Source organism: Spodoptera frugiperda, chromosome 27 (genome assembly GCF_023101765.2).
Source record: "Spodoptera frugiperda isolate SF20-4 chromosome 27, AGI-APGP_CSIRO_Sfru_2.0, whole genome shotgun sequence".
Lineage (NCBI taxonomy): Eukaryota > Metazoa > Arthropoda > Insecta > Lepidoptera > Noctuidae > Spodoptera > Spodoptera frugiperda.
In genome coordinates, this window is record NC_064238.1 from 58850 (window position 1) to 75123 (window position 16274).

General features: G+C 39.4%; 1 protein-coding gene across 1 annotated transcript in view; it reads right to left on the reverse strand.

Moving 5' to 3' along the window:
* The window catches only part of LOC118281678 (phospholipid-transporting ATPase VD), a 44735-nt gene that overhangs the window by 3824 nt on the left and 24637 nt on the right, over positions 1–16274 (reverse strand). The window contains exons 2-15 of the mRNA XM_050705411.1: positions 13031–13235; positions 11662–12483; positions 11429–11583; positions 10754–10898; positions 9785–9991; positions 6816–7038; positions 6058–6302; positions 4138–4350; positions 3403–3493; positions 2882–3033; positions 2297–2420; positions 1597–1859; positions 589–776; positions 132–260 (exon numbers count right to left, since the gene is read on the reverse strand). Of these exons, the coding sequence (XP_050561368.1) occupies positions 132–260; positions 589–776; positions 1597–1859; positions 2297–2420; positions 2882–3033; positions 3403–3493; positions 4138–4350; positions 6058–6302; positions 6816–7038; positions 9785–9991; positions 10754–10898; positions 11429–11583; positions 11662–12483; positions 13031–13235 (3162 nt within the window). The remainder of the gene's footprint in view (positions 1–131; positions 261–588; positions 777–1596; positions 1860–2296; positions 2421–2881; positions 3034–3402; positions 3494–4137; positions 4351–6057; positions 6303–6815; positions 7039–9784; positions 9992–10753; positions 10899–11428; positions 11584–11661; positions 12484–13030; positions 13236–16274) is intronic.

Consider the following 16274-nt stretch of genomic DNA (forward strand, 5'->3'; position numbering starts at 1 on the left):
ATTTCAAAAACAATTTTGAAAGCTGAAATTATGTGAAGAAAACTTTTATGAAGTTAAAAAGGTCTTATTTTGTTTCCGTAAAGTTTGAAGCGTTATGGGATCAGGCAAAATGTAGAATAAGTAGTACGTACCGGTAGAGCGTGGCGTGCGGGGGCGCGGAGCGGTAGTGCGCGGCGTAGGATCGGTTCCGGCGCCGCGCCGCCACCGCGCGGCCCAGCGACCCGGGGTGCACCGAGTTGCGGATGCCGTGGTACGCCATCCTGGAATCACACAGCATCATTAGACATCAACATCAACACTCTGCTACTGTCTACTGAAAACAGTGATGCCTGGTCTCTTACAAATGTGCAGACTTTTAGACAGGCCTTACGAGAAACGTGAGAGGATGCTAGCGACATAATACGAGCGTGGGTAAAGCAGGGCTACTCAGTTAATGGTACCTACTAAATACTTCACTTTTTAGTTGAAGAATCAGGTATTTTCTAACCCTTACAATTAAGTGATTTTTCTGGTATGTAGGTTCTTTACATAAAACTTCGTATTTCATAACAAAGTTAAGTTGTATATAAACATAAATAAGCAAGTTACCTGGGCGCGAGCGCGGCGACGGTGGTGAGGATGAGTACGAGCCAGTAGACGGGCTGCGTGATGGCGTTGTGCAGGACGTGGTACGTCAGCGGCAGGTTGAGGACGCTGACGCCGATGGACTGGTACGCCAGCGTCAGGATGAAGAACGACAACAGGGACCCCGTCAGTGCCAGTACATGGATCACCGTCTGTAGTCGACATGGAACATTATGGCTTTAATACAAGAAGGAGGCGGAGCGCTTCTCGCCCTGGGGCCTTAGTCTGCTATTACAATTGTGTCAGAATGGTCAATCAGTGAGCAGTGCAAGAGGGACGGAGCTATACAACCTACATAGCTCCGTCCCTCTTGCACTTGACACAATTGTAAGAGCAGACTAAGGCCCCTGGGTGTCAGGGATCGCGTGGTCCGAAATAATCAATATGATTTAATAGATTTTCAACCTTGTCACTTAGTGATAAAGTCGGTTGTTAGTTAGTACTAGAATTATTCTACCACACAGTTTATTATAATGAAAATGTTTGCTATAGCTATTTCCACTCGTGTTCTTAATGCAATACGGTCTAAATTTGTGTGTTAATAAAATTAAGTCTATTCTCACTCCATGCATTTGTCCAAGCACTTACGAATCTGATATTAAAAAGCTGCATGTAATAAATTGATGAAATTAATGTCAGTATATCGGTCAGTGTTTTAGTGAAGCTACTTGAAAATTGTCATGAATTATTCCTTAATGTTAAGCAAGAGACGGATGTCTATTTTAGAAAATCCTAGTGTTGGGGCAATGCTTAAAAAAATCGATGGGGTTTACAGTTTTACCATACTTTACAGTGTTACATAACAAATAATAGATGATTGATTGATACATATACTTTTGATTGACTAACATTGAGAGTAAAAAAGTTTTTTTTTTTATGTTAAATGGGCCGACGTTTGGCCGCTATCTCGCCTGATGGTAAGTGATGATGCGGCCTACGATGGAGCACGTCTGCATTAATGAATGCACTCACCCAGCTTCTGGTTTCGATGGCGACGTAGAGCAACATGACGACGAGGCAGCAGGTCATGCAGCAGACCCCGAAGGCCCAGAGGTCCACGGTGGTGTCCCAGTAGGCGAAGGTGTTGGTGAAGAAGAGCACGACGCTGATGTACAGGCTCTCGGCCAGCACGGCCCAGAACGAGTGCGGCCGGTACGCCAGCCCGCGCCGCGACGTACTGTACAGCCCCGGACGTTCTGTTAGCAGCGCCGCCGGGGCCACGCGGTCGTACGCGCCTGGAATAGATAGCGCTGGTATTAGCCGCAGGAATAGAACTATGTGGATAGATAAATAGTTTAGAGAGAGATGGAGATGGACTAAATGCTATAGGCAGATTCACCCACAATACATTTACTATTTTGTTGTTCATTAATAAAGGTTTAGTTCTATGCTACTTCTAGCAAATCTACATCTAGATTATGGGACGCCTGAGATTAATAAAAAAAAATAACTCTCAAAGAATTGATGTTACGTTTAACGAGATGACCAATGCGCTAACATTTCGATCCCGTTACCGCATTCAGTGCTCCGATTGATTGGTTCATTCGAGCAGGCCAATCAGAGAGCAATACTCAGAAACGTTTCGATCTCGTTAAACTTAAACAAACTTAACAGCTACATCGTTTTACAAAGATATATTTTAATATCAAACATAATAGAAAACAGCACTTACCAATAACAATGGGCGGTAGCGCGGTGAACATGAGGTTGTATGTCATGAGATGGACCTGGTCGATCATCACCATCGACGAGAACCCGCAGTACAGCTGGAACCAGAATACTAGGAACACAAACGACTGTGGACAAACAATAAAATTAATTGCTTTAAATTATTACACATATTTAGTGTTTTTCTTAAATTAATTTTAAATGCGAAGCTAGGGAATAATTTAAATAAACTATTTAGGCAACAATACCAATAGATTGGGTGACAGGTTCGCACAATTTGTTTCTAAGTTTGCTCTTAAAGCGATCTACAGGGTCGCTTTGGAATGAGCATTAATTTATGATCGGTGGTGACATCCATTAACACATTGAACGCCGTGGTGGTCACCGGTGACCGACGTTAGCGGAGGATTTGCCTTCAACAGTTTTCTATTGGCAGTCAAAGACTTAATGACGGACAATTGAATATAATTTCGTAGTTTCAAACATGTCGTATATGGATTAATTGAAAACTGGTGTGTCTCACGAAAGTTATAATATAAACATTATTAACAGACTTCAAACAGAAATAGATATATAAGTATATACTTACAGCATTTTTAAGGAAGAAGTAGAGTATCATCCTGGCGAGGCGGTCGTAGCACCAGTGGCCGTGGACCAGTAGCAGGCGCTCGATGAACCGAAACCGAGACACCGCGAAGTCCGACGCCATCACTGCTTGCATGCCTTCTTGTCCCGATATACCTGTTCGAGATAAAAAGTGTTTATAGTTAAAGTTAATTGATTTTGGACGTTATGCTACTAGTTATAAGATCAAAGTTTCAGTTCACCATCGACAGATACATTAGATAAACCTTCGCCTTTAGACCGCTGCGCCCGAATGATACTTGTTTACACTTGTTTTAGCGGCTGTCCGTCACACTGAGGATGTCTTTAAGTTTCAATAAATCAAGATTTACTTTCAATATATATCTATCTTACTTTCTATTATAAATTTTTCTTTCTGGAAGATTTACCGCAGTAAAAGTTTCATGATGGTGTATAATGTTTAAAAACGAATAATATAATATACGGTTATTTAGTACAATGTAAGTATGGTAATGGACGACTTACCGACACCGACATCAGCTGTCTGTATCATGGAGACGTCGTTGGCTCCGTCCCCTATCGCTAGTGTTGTCACACCCAACTCCTCCTTCACCGCCTGCAGATATAAATAAATATATTGAGTTTTAGAATATTATATGAAGTTATTCTTTGAAAGGAAAGATTTTAGTTACAATTTGTAGAACAAAAATAGCACTTACTGCTACGAAATAAAGTATGTCATAAAAATATTTTACTAATTAATAATAATCATAGAATTGATACATATGAATGGCAATTTGTCTTTAACGCGCTGTGTGACATATGGCTGATTTACACAGGGTCAGTAGACTTTAAAATATTCGTGTCCGAATATTCAAGTCAGCGGTGACTTCAAGCCACTGACTTCAAATTGGTTTACACAGGGTTTTTTTCGGGTCAGCACTGACTTGTCTCCAATTTGTAGTTAGTTACTGACCCTGTGTAAATCAGCCATTATTTATGGGCAGGCCCGCTACATTTACCATTGAAAGTACAGTAGGCACCAATAACAAACTGTGCCTACAGCCCTAGATTATAAGTATGATGTCATTTGTCTAGTGTATAAGTCATAGGTGTATTCCTAAATATATTAGTATCGATTTGTGCATCCTATTAAACGCACGTATATTGGCCTACTGTTTTATTGATACTCACCCAAGAAAGTACATCATACATACTTTGGACAGCAAGTGCACAAAACCATTGAAACTGAAATCCTACCTTGACGATGTAAGCCTTCTGCAGCGGCGTGGCGCGGCAGCAGAGCACGGCGGAGCAGCGCCGCGCCAGCGAGAGGAAGGGCGCGACGAGCCCCGAGCGGCGGTCGAGGATGTAGGTGAGCGTGCGGCCGTCCACGACCAGCGCGCGCGTGCCCAGCTCGGCCGCCGTGCCGCTGCCCTCCAGGTAGTTCTTTATCGTCGACTCCGCGTGCTCCTGGGCAGTTAATGCAGATTATTACTTCATGTCTTGCTTGTGAATTCTTTTCCTCATATGAATCTACGATTTGGATAAATTAAAGTCAAAGTCAAAGCATTTATTTCAATTAATCCTAAATAAGGCACTTTTGAAACGTCAAATTGAATTATCCGTCAGTCTGTCTGTCAGTGACATTAACTAGAAATCATGGTTTATTTAATAAATTATCAATGAATGCAGAAAAGCTAGGGAACTCTTCATCATGAGCAGCGTGCGCAGGCGCAGCCTACGCAGCCTACTAGGTAAAGAAAAGTTCTACTAGTTTTGAGTTTTCTCTGTAACTCGAAACTTTAATTTTGATGTGTAAATCGTGATTTCTAGTTGATTTGAATGAACACATAATATTTTTCCATTTCAAAAGTAACTGTACCTACATAATTTTAAGTACTGTCTAACACATGACATTCTTACAGAATAGAAAAGTGAACACTTAGTACTGACATGGTTGCGACAAACATCATAAAGTTTATACATTTAGCTTTATTCGACTAGCATTTATGATATTCGTCTGCGCAGTTAGTAACGTTACGTTACATCTTACTTCTCGCCAAGTTACCTAACCTCTTAGAACATTGAGACGTTCTTTTGAATTCACGTTGAATAACTATACAGGTGTAAAAGGAACGTGTAAAAAACTAGTTTTATATATATAAAAAAAAACAATGTCTATTTTATGTAATAACAGTTGCAATCTTGCTTTTGGCTGATGTTGCATAAATAACACGAAAACAAAAACGATTAAATTATAAAAACAAAACGTAGCGTTTTTCGGGAGCGTTCCGTTTACACCCTGTATGATCCAGCTGATTTGAAAGTGACTGTATTTACTCTCCATAACATATTAATGACTGTTACGTCATTTAAAACTATATTTTATCAATTTTAAGCTTTATTACGTTTGGATTAAATAATACATTCCCACCATAATAATTATATGCAGTTACATTACACAATAATCGATAAATAGCAACAAGGAATTGAATAATAATAATTGGTGTAATTAATCTTGTTAATCCAGCTACAGGTTGTACACATAATTACACATTATACAGATTACACAGTCACGATTTCTTGTCATTAATTCTCAAATCAGGCTTCATGGCAGTAGCCTAATGCCAGTAGGTATTTCTTTAAAGAAGTAATAATACTAAACTATGTCTAATAAGCTACAGATGCAAGTTGTAAAGTTATAATATATGCATCAATTTCAATTAGGGTACAAAAGCAAAACAATAAGTCGTTTTCCATTATTTTACAACTTTAAATTTTATTACACAAGCAAAAGATTGAAAATCTATTTAAAAACACGACTCACTGCTGGATCCAATAAGCGATCTCAATCCAAAATCTATAGATTATCGATCGATTTTTGTCATTAGTTCTATAGAGTTTCTGTAAAATATCAAGATCGATCCAAAGATTTTGGTTTAAGATCGCTTATTGAAATTGATAGTTAGCGATCGAATTCTATCGTTATCAATGTCGAGACTACCACCTCTGACAAAATAATAATAAAAATATAAAAGTAAAAAATAAAGATCGATCCAAAGACATTGGTTTAAGATCGTTATTGAAATTGGTAGTTAGCGATCGAATTCTATCGTTATCAATGTCGAGACTACCAACTTTGAAAAAAAAAAACAATGAAACATAGATAGAACTAACCTTATCCCTAGACATGAGATGCAGCAACCGATCTCCCTGGGAGAACAAGGCGGCCGAGTACGCGATGTTGATGGCGGTTTCAGGTTTGTCTCCCGTCAGCACCCAGACCACGATGCCGGCGTCCAGCAGAGCCCGGACAGTGCGCGGCACGTCCTGCTGAAGTCTGTCCTCTACGCCTGTCGCTCCCACCAATGTCAGCGCGCTTTCTAACCGGGCTAGAGATTCTCGGATGCGTTTTTCTCTACCTGTTTGATAAAATTCATTTGTGTGAAATTCAAGTCAATATCTAAAGTTAAATTTAATTGATCACCTATAGTATAGTCCATTTATCGAGGAATATAAAACATCACGCTACGACCAACAAGAGCCGACCAGAGCCGATGAAACCGTGCTTGAGTCGCTAGTATAATATACGTAGTTAAGTTTTGAGATCCATATGATCTATTCCATCCTCAGCCTGTTCTCGTCCACGGCTGCAAATAGACCTTTCCAATAGCACGCCGCTGAATTTATTCAACGCGCATTATTTCAGACACCGTGCACAAGCACGGTATAGGTAATAATACCTATTGATTTTCGAAAAGCACATAATTCAAAGCCTGTTCAGAAAACTCTTCCCGAGACACCCCTCTCGGAACTTACATTTGCAACTAGTTATTGACCAAGGGACAATCGTATAACATCAAATTACAGTTCCTATTAGTGATATTCGAAATAATTTGACTATAAAATCATATAATTGAATTTCCAAAGCTTACCTTCACCAAATTCCATGGCACGATTATGCCCGGCTAGCCATTCTTCCCACAAAGCGGGTTGCATCGTCCGTTTGGCCATCACCAGCGTACGTAGACCCGCGCGGGAGTACTCCGAGAGAAGCGTCCGGGTTCTATCGTAAGCGGCCAGCTCAGCTGAGCCGGCGCGCATCGGAGCTAAGGCGCCTAAAACCGTTGTGTCCGCGCCTTTCACGTATATCACTACCTGGGAATTAACAAAGAAGAATACTGAGTAATCCAAAAAATACCAAAACACCAAAATTATTTTGCTCTCTGACTCCGGAATCGACGTGTAGGGCTACTCCGGTTCTCGGATTCGAAGTTTCGTTTAATCTTCGGCCGTAGGTTTTATTGATTTACTAATGAAATTACTTAAAATAACGTTTTATTTTTAATTTCAAATCAAAACCTATTTATTTATCTTCAAGAAAGTTCGCAATAAATGGAATTGTGGTACGAAATTTGCGAAGTTTCGGATGAAACTTCATTTTTCGTTGAATTAAGGTAGGCCCCCTGAAACCGTTTTACTTAGTGATTGCACTAGCGACCACCGGACCGAGGAGGCAGTGTATAAAATTATGTGTTCACAAAAAATTGTTGTAACTAATAAATTCCCAAGGTTTTTCAATAAAAACCTTATTTGGTGCACGACTTCCGTCTCCACAATAGTTCCTAGTATCGGCTGATATGGTAATTATTTTACAATAGCTTGTGGTAGCACTGTTTTGTATTACACGCAAAAGACACCAATAGGATTCCTATGTTTGTATTATATTATAAGTTTCGTGAGCCATACTAAATAAAATCGTGTCGTGTGTGGTCATGGCACGACTTGAATCCTTATTGAAGCTCGAAACTAGTGGAGTTCCTCAAAAATATTGTTAAGTGTAGTGTTATATTTTATTGGATTGATTTTGATGGATTAACATCTCAAAATTTAGGAGAGATTAGGGTTGAATGTCTCACTGTGTAACATCGTCTCTCAGTATATGAACCGCAATAGTAAACACATTGTGCCTCGCTTAGATCTGCGTTTATAGGAGCGATTCCTCAGGTTAATCCAAAATCATGGCGTTTGTACTAACAAGTGAAAGCGGTACTAAACAAAATTGCATTATTTATGTAAAACAGTGTTCCTTGTTCCAGCACATAATTATGTATGTATGGAGGGTAAGTACGTCATAACATCAAGAACAATATATCCAGCGGCACGTGTCGAGTCGTCGGTTTGTCCGTGACATCGAAAGTGTTACGAAACCGTGGGGGCGTCACACTCGTACATGCGTACACTCAGCCCAGTTATCACCTGTGTGTCTTTGTTTGTTTGGTACGCAAGTATCGGACGACATTAATAACAAATTCTTTGGATCGATCCAAATTATTGACCGACTAATGTTAAAAATAGATCTTGATACAATCGAAACCAAAAATTAAATCGGATGGAGATTGTTTATTAGTTTCGGCCAAAAGAAAAGAAGATTAGACTTAGTGCTGAGCTAGTAACTATTATTGCATTAAATATTATACGTAGTCATTGGGGGATGCCTTTTTTTGAGAGGCGAAAATCATCCAATGACTTCTCCCACTTGAATGACGCGAGAGACGTCTTACTTCTTAGTTCTTAATAACCAACCGGTTCCTACTCTTGCTTTAGGCGGAGCTCCGGTAGCCTGCTGTTTGCGGCTCATTGGGGAGGACTATGTTCAGCAGTGGACGTCTTACGGCTGATGTGGTACGGTTAACGAAGACATATCTGTTGTAACCATTGGTTGGTCCAGTAGCCCAACAAAAAGTTACTGTTTCTGTACTGAATGAATATTGGCTTGGTGCCTGCTTACTAAATAACTGTGCTGACTGTACATACAGACACTTCTGCCAAAATACAAGTTTTGGCAAAATTCACAGAAGGTCACTGCAATGTTGGAATGTTTTCGTATCTCTTGCATGACTGCATTAAATCCACGCATAATAAAAGTGAAATTTATTGTTTGGATTAAAATAAATTGTCACTTTTCTTTGAATACTGAGTAGATTACGAAAATATCTAGGCAAGGTATAAGTGAATGATAGGCACGGGAATTGAACAAACGGAAACCGTCTTTAACGTCATGAAATTACGGTTAAAAGTGATAATGATCATATTTAGTGATAATAAAACGACATACCTAATCGAATATGTCATATTTATAAATAAGATTAGGATTGAAAACACCACAATTTCCTTAAGATTAGTAAATTATTATCTAATCAGAAAAAAGGTTTTATTTATGTTGTTTTTCTACTGATTATTATCAATAATTGATCCCATCGTATTCGCTATCAAAACCATATTAATTTGGATTACTTGGGTTTAATTCTGGTAAACAAAAAGTCCCCTAAACTGACTAGGTGTTTCGAGAACGAGTACGTCATACTTTATTACCATTGTCTTAAATGTGCGTAAAAATAAGATATTAGTTACTCATTGGTTAATCTTTAGTTAATCGTCGAAAGCTCTTCTAAGTACCTAACACACTTTTATCAATAGATTTTAATATAGTTCGGATCAATATATAAATGATACTGAAAAAAACAAACTATTAAAATTTGCACAGCAGTAAAACTTTGGCAATTCGTATGAGAAATACGACATTTCTTCGATACATTTAACCCAAAACATAATCACAGAATAAGAAAGAACAAAATTTTATTTGCACCGTTATAAAATATTGCAGGCAACACAAGAAAATAATTTAAAAGTAAATAAATAAGTAAGATGGCGCAAAAACACAACACAGCAATGCAACTTTAACTTAACTAGAAACCATAAACCTCAGTACAGTAAAATGGGGTGAATAGGGATCGAGAGGTGAATAGATACTATGAAGAATTTCCCTATACCTATTCACCCCTCTTCTGACCCTATTCACCTCTCGATCCCTATTCACCCCATTTTACGGTATCCAACTAACCTGTCCATTAGAGGTCCTCATGGCGACGGACATGCACTTCCTGGTGGCATCGAACTGCTGCACCCTAAGCACCTTCATCTTGGTCAGCTCCCCTCGGATGCCCAGCTCCACCTCGTCCGGCGACCTGTTCCGCAACTCGTACCCGTAGGCAAGAGCCGCTTCAGCCAGCGCCAGCTCGTCTGGACTCTCGGCTTCGTAGCGGATGATCTGGAGAAAGCATATTTTTAAATGTATGTGTTTGTAATGTATGTATAGTATTTATAAATTCTAATGTATTCGTTTATAGTATTTGATATGGGCCTATGAAGCCTGAAATAAATGAATAGAATAATATATTTAATTAGTAAATGTTAATCGAACAAGCAAAACGAGCAAATGTCATTTTCTCTTTTTTCATTAGATGGTAATTACTGACGTACAATATTTGGACCAAATTGAGTACCTAATAGTCATGCTATAAAATATCCGGTTAACGACACGACGTTTTAATACGACACAAATTTAAAAAGTAAATAAATATTTAATAATTTCTCCAAAAGTGACTAAAAGTTTCAGGCGACACGTGTGCTCGTTTGCCACCTATTCCATAAAAAAGTAAATATTCATAAGAGCTTTATAAAGCTATTGTTACATGTTCGTGCATTGGTGTAATTTTCCATAGGCAGCACTCCGATTCCCAAACTATTAGACTCGTATTTCGGGGTTCCGCGCTTTTCCTCTCCAATTTATTATAGGAGGATAAACAATATCTGACTCTCTTTATATAAGTTCATAGTTGGGTAACAATGAGTTATATCGTGTATAATCTTAGGTGTCTGTGTTTTCTTTCCAATTGCAAAAAATAGAATTCATTGTGTTATAAGTGATGAGTAAACAAACTACCTTAAATGTGTTATACACAACAAATACTCCTTTGTGAAAAATGTAAAACCACTACTACAAACTTCGCACCTGCTTGCTTATACTTACGGAGGAGTGATCGACGGAGGTGCTGGGAGGGCTGCCTTCGTCCTTGCTGCCCAGTATGAGCCTCGGCAGCCGCAGCCTGAGGGGGGAGCCGGTGGAAGGCGGCGGTGACGGAGTCGTCGATCTAGACTCCGTTAGTCGAGCGTATCTGGTGACAAGACACAAAAAATCATCATGACGTCACTTGTTTGAATCCCATAGAGGTTTCTATATCTCTATCCTTCTGATGCACATGTATAATGTAATGTTATGAACTCCATATAGGAAGTGAGCATAATTTACCCGACCCGGGAATTAAAAGAGACAGTAAGTGCAACATTATCATTTTCAGTAAAACAAATTATACCTATTTAACTTTTTAGGGTCAGTACAAACTATCTAAACCTATTTATAAAATCTCAGGGACTTTGGATAGGTCGTTCGAAATTAGAACAACGAATTAACAACTCAATCAAAATGGGAAAAAAACTTGAACAAAAAAGCATTTGTTTATTGACTAGTGAGTAGACTATTAATAACTTTTAACTATAGTTTTGATAGCGGTTTGTTTGATACATTTTTTGTTCGCTGTCTGACGCTTCAGATTTTTTTTCTAAATGATTGGATCTAATAGTGCTGTTATGCGTGTCTAATGTCTTAAATCATTATTGACTTATTAAATTGATGCTTTTAACTTACTTGTCGTTAGATCGTAGTGTTCCGTTCGACCGGGAAGCTTTCCCCGTGGAGATCTGTTCGCCAGAGTTGGAGGCGCTCATCTGCATCGTGTCAATGTGCGGCTGGCTGACCACCACCGTGTTGCAGGCAGCCAGGATTAACAGGAACTCGCGGACCTAAACCGTTATACAGACATGTCAATGTGTTTCATACCGACAGATGAGAAATAAATACGAATTGTAATAAAAAGTTACCTTCTGCGTGTGTTGAGCGTCATTGTTGTCGGTTAGGTGTTGTAGCATCCGTCTGTTCGGAGAGACTTTAGTGATGGGGGTGACGATGGGCGGCAGCTCGGGCGAGGGCTCCGCGGGCGGGCCGGGCGGGTGGTCGTAGTCCACGCCGTTGACCGCGCACCGGCGAAACAACATCTTGTTCTCAGTGAGCGTGCCCGTCTTGTCGCTGAACAAGTACGCGACCTGCCCCAACTCCTCCGTTATGTTCAGCGCTCGACACTCCGTCCGCGTGTTCGTCTCCGGGTCGTACATCTGTATGTCGTTGTGTATGTGGTACACCTGCAGCAGCTTCGTCATCTCTATCGTGACGTACAGCGAGACAGGGATCATCACCTGCATCGTGATGATGTACGTCCAGAATATGAGCAGCCCCTCGAACGCGGGTTTGTTCACATTCGTTATAAACGGGGTATACTTGTACATGTTAACGTAATATTGGTCCAACCACATCTTGCAACCGACTGCGCCGGCGCAACAAAGAAATAATAACACTAAGACACACCATATCACATCTGTGTTCATTTTTTTCTCTAAACTTGAACACTTATATCTTGGTCCTCCGTTGTTGAGCATCGCTTTGGTCTCGTGGCCCGCGTACACCACGATGCCCTCCACATAGTCCGTGTTCTTGATGGTACAATCCCGCAGCAGGAGGTTCTCCGAGGTGAGCGGCACTCGCGCCCCGTTTGGGTGTGAGATACAGCCCGTGAATCTGTATATTTTTGTGGATGGTCTCTCTACCTCAACAGAACTTCTGAACTTTATCGGGCTGAATTCTGAATGCTGTGAAGAAACAAATAAAACCATTTAAGGCCAAACAAACGATTTGCTAAAGTGGGACGCGACTCGTGCTACTACGCCGACTATTGTGATATTTTACAAGTATTGGAGAAAGTATTCCCACGCTCTGCTTTTTTCGTTAGTTTGCATGACACGCGCGGCAAACAAAAACTAAAAACAGCATTATGTTGTTCATTCAATTATAAAACCGGCGTCCCCGTGACACTTGAGCAACACGACAGATTTATAAGATTGTATCTATCGAGTTTCACAATACACCAGAGCAAAGGCGAAAATAACTTTGATACAAAAATACAAACTACGCATGGTCTTTCTTTCCCGAAATCTGTTATAGCAGTATTTGTTGTTGTTTATGACCATAAAATTTTTCGAACGAGCAAAATGTTTTGCATTCTTTTATAATTACTGAGTTACTCGCTTTCTTTCATGATTTCTGAGCGTTTTATGATTGAAAAGCGGTAAGACAATCAGTCTTAGGAATTTATTTACTGGAAGAATGGTAAGCACTTAGATAGTAGTATAGAAGTACCTTTTCCTTGAAGCCGGGGACGACCAGCCTCTGTTTAAGGTTGGTCTCCCCGTCGAGGTTGCAGGTGTCGAGGTAGCAGATCCCGAGGGGGTTGGAGGAGTGCAGCAGCACCATGTCTGCGGGCACCGGCTCATTGTTCGACAGGTGGACTAGATCCCCAACGCGCACATCTCGCCATTTCACTCTAACATACCGCTCCGCTGATCTGTGGGACAGAAATAGAAACAATCAATAATGTGTATCAACAGCTCCACGGATTTTCATGCATAATCTGCGTAATGAAGTGAGGTTATACGACGCGTGTGTCACGCTAGTGGCCCCGGTCCGATGGCGGAGAAATGTTAAGGAACTTCATTACTGACATGTTTCCGCTGTAGTTTACGTATCGTAACACATGGTACAAGAGCCTATACTTATAACCGTTGTAATCGTAATTATACTTCAATCATACGCACAACTTAAATTATCTTAAAAATACATAGCAACAAGTTAAGCGATAACATTACTCGGTAATTTGACTTTAAGAAGAAGTTCATATTACCTACAAACAGGTTCAATTAAACTGCGATTGCATAACAACTGTGACAAATTCTCACGGCTATGATACGGCATGCCGTCGCGTCAATATTTATTCGTTGCGCAATGCTATGCATGGGTCCTACTGCGTCAGATTGCAAGGAACAATCTACACTGAATTATAAGCTACGAACTGTATGTTGACGACATACAAACTTTAATTGAGAAAAGTCATAAAAACAAGCGTAGACAATTTGCGTTGTCGCAATATTGTGTTATCCGTGTATCGTGAAACCAGTAGTCATAGAGGTTTATAGTGAAATGTGATTACGTTCAAGTGCTTACGTCATGAATCAAACACATGTACAGTGGTGCGACGTCGTTACATGTCATGTAACACGTAGCGTCAGTATGGTACACCTGTCTAGGGGTAGGTGTGCGCAAATTCCTAGCACTATTTGATCAACCAAGGTACAAAAAAACACAATAACTTCAACGTCATTGTAGTCAATGTTATCGGTGGGAACATTGTGCCGCTGTCAGACTAGCTGTTGCTTGTACTAAATCCGTGAGCACGCAACAGGTCGCCATTAGAGATTGTGGAAACAACCGCTCAGGGCAATACTTTCTACCATTCCAATGAACTTTACAGATTATTTTTACGATAAAAGTTAGTTTCAATGTTGTGTCTTTATGTTTGTTGTTTGTGCGAATAACAATGAGTTTAGCGGCAGTCACGGCGCGCGTGCCTTCATTCAATTACTAAAACATCGCTATCTTGTGATGTCTTACTTTCTGTGTCACTCAATTTATAAATACACAAAGTAATACAAACATTCTGATCAATGCCAGCGTTTAAATATATGGATGTATTGTAATTTACACCTTAGGTCGACGTGATAAAGTATCAATAACAATTAGCGGCAATTAGTGGACAATGAACACTTATGCTCTATTATTAAACAGCGTACACACGGTAGTAATAAATCACGTTCCAAACGGTTGTTGTGGCTAAGCCTCTAAATCACAATGAAGTAACAGAAAGTGTGATTGATGCTGTCGTGGCCCGTTACGTGACTCATAGCCGAAACAATGCTCGCTCACTGGGCACGTCTTGTGCTCTACTACTAAATTAACCGGCATACGACAGCGATGTTGACATTATTATTTTTTTCAATAACTTATTCATGTCAATCTTCTTTGAAGGAGATTTTACAGAAAGTTGGTTGTTGTCCTGTCTTGCGTGAGTGTTCTAACTATTAATTTCTCATCGCTCCTACATTAGACTGGTAGACTTATTCAGCATTAAGTTTATAATCTAAATTCTAGTTAATATGTGAGCATTTTATACAGACTACCTAAGTGTTCCAGTAAACGAAAGCACTCTCTCTGCCCGATAATAATAAATACAGGCACGTGCTACGTAGCTATGACTAACATGCACTCAGTCTTGTAGCGATTCACTATGATATTTTTATTATTCATTCTACGACAGACTACAATAATTTCCAAAACGTTCATGATCATAAATAATATTAAAACAATAGTGTAATCATTGAAGGTAATAATGGGGACTTACTCGACGTCGGTGCACTGTTGGGAATCTGTGTCATCGACACAATGCCGCCATCAACCGAGCTTAGTGTTTATTTGACCAACAAAACTGCGACTCGTATCAAATTATAATAGACGATGCAATTATATCGCAGTGTGAACTGAAGTATACGGCCGAATGAACAATACCTCAATGTCATATAGTCTTACATAGTCGTTAAGCTTTATTTTGTCCTTCATTGAAATCTGCAATTGTATCTATGACATCACCCTGACAATTACACACATATCGGTACAAATACTCCTATTTTGTCAATATAAATAACATCGTCATTATTTTGTTCTGTACTTTAATACGCCTACATTTCGCAATTAAGTGGCATAATCCTAATAAGGTTAGCTTTATTGCGGTTATATGGGTCGTATCCCTTTTAATTTCAACGCCAAATACATTTTGCCTAACCTTAGAAATCAACACATTCACTCAATTTCGAGCAGTCACGTTTTTGATCACTTTCTTTTTTGACCCCAAGACAGTATGGAAAATATTTTTGGTGCCATTTCGTCTTTCCTAAACGCTTATAGTGACTAGACCATAGAAGCAGGCAAAGTAAAAAAAAACAGCTCGATATAGGTCCATAATCGCGAGTGACTGGACTGAGCAAAGTAATTGATATTGTTTTTACAAATATTTACATAGCAAACAACAACAATGTGACTCGCACTTATAAAGAAAACTGCAAGAGTAAACATTATAGAACAACACACTTTGATATTGATGTTTTCTACCTCTTCGTAGTAATTGCTGATACTAAAAATGATCTTGTTATTGTCAACGACACGAGGTCTGTCAAACAAAGTAAACTACTAAAATGACCATGTCCTAAGATTTACATGATCCATAGAACGAAAATTATAATATTTACACAGCAGTTTCAATCAGTGAACAACAGAACTAACAGAGGTTACGTGGTTTAGTCTTATTCCAAACACAATCCTGCTACGCATTTATTTATTTTCACCAATTTGTTACATTTTAACAACCAACGTTCCAGATTTCGGTCAAAACTGTTTGTTTTAGTATAGTCATTATAAAAATAGATGGATTGGAACAATAATGGCTATTGTTGATACAATACTAAATCACAGTGACGTAATAAAACCTGTTGCTAAA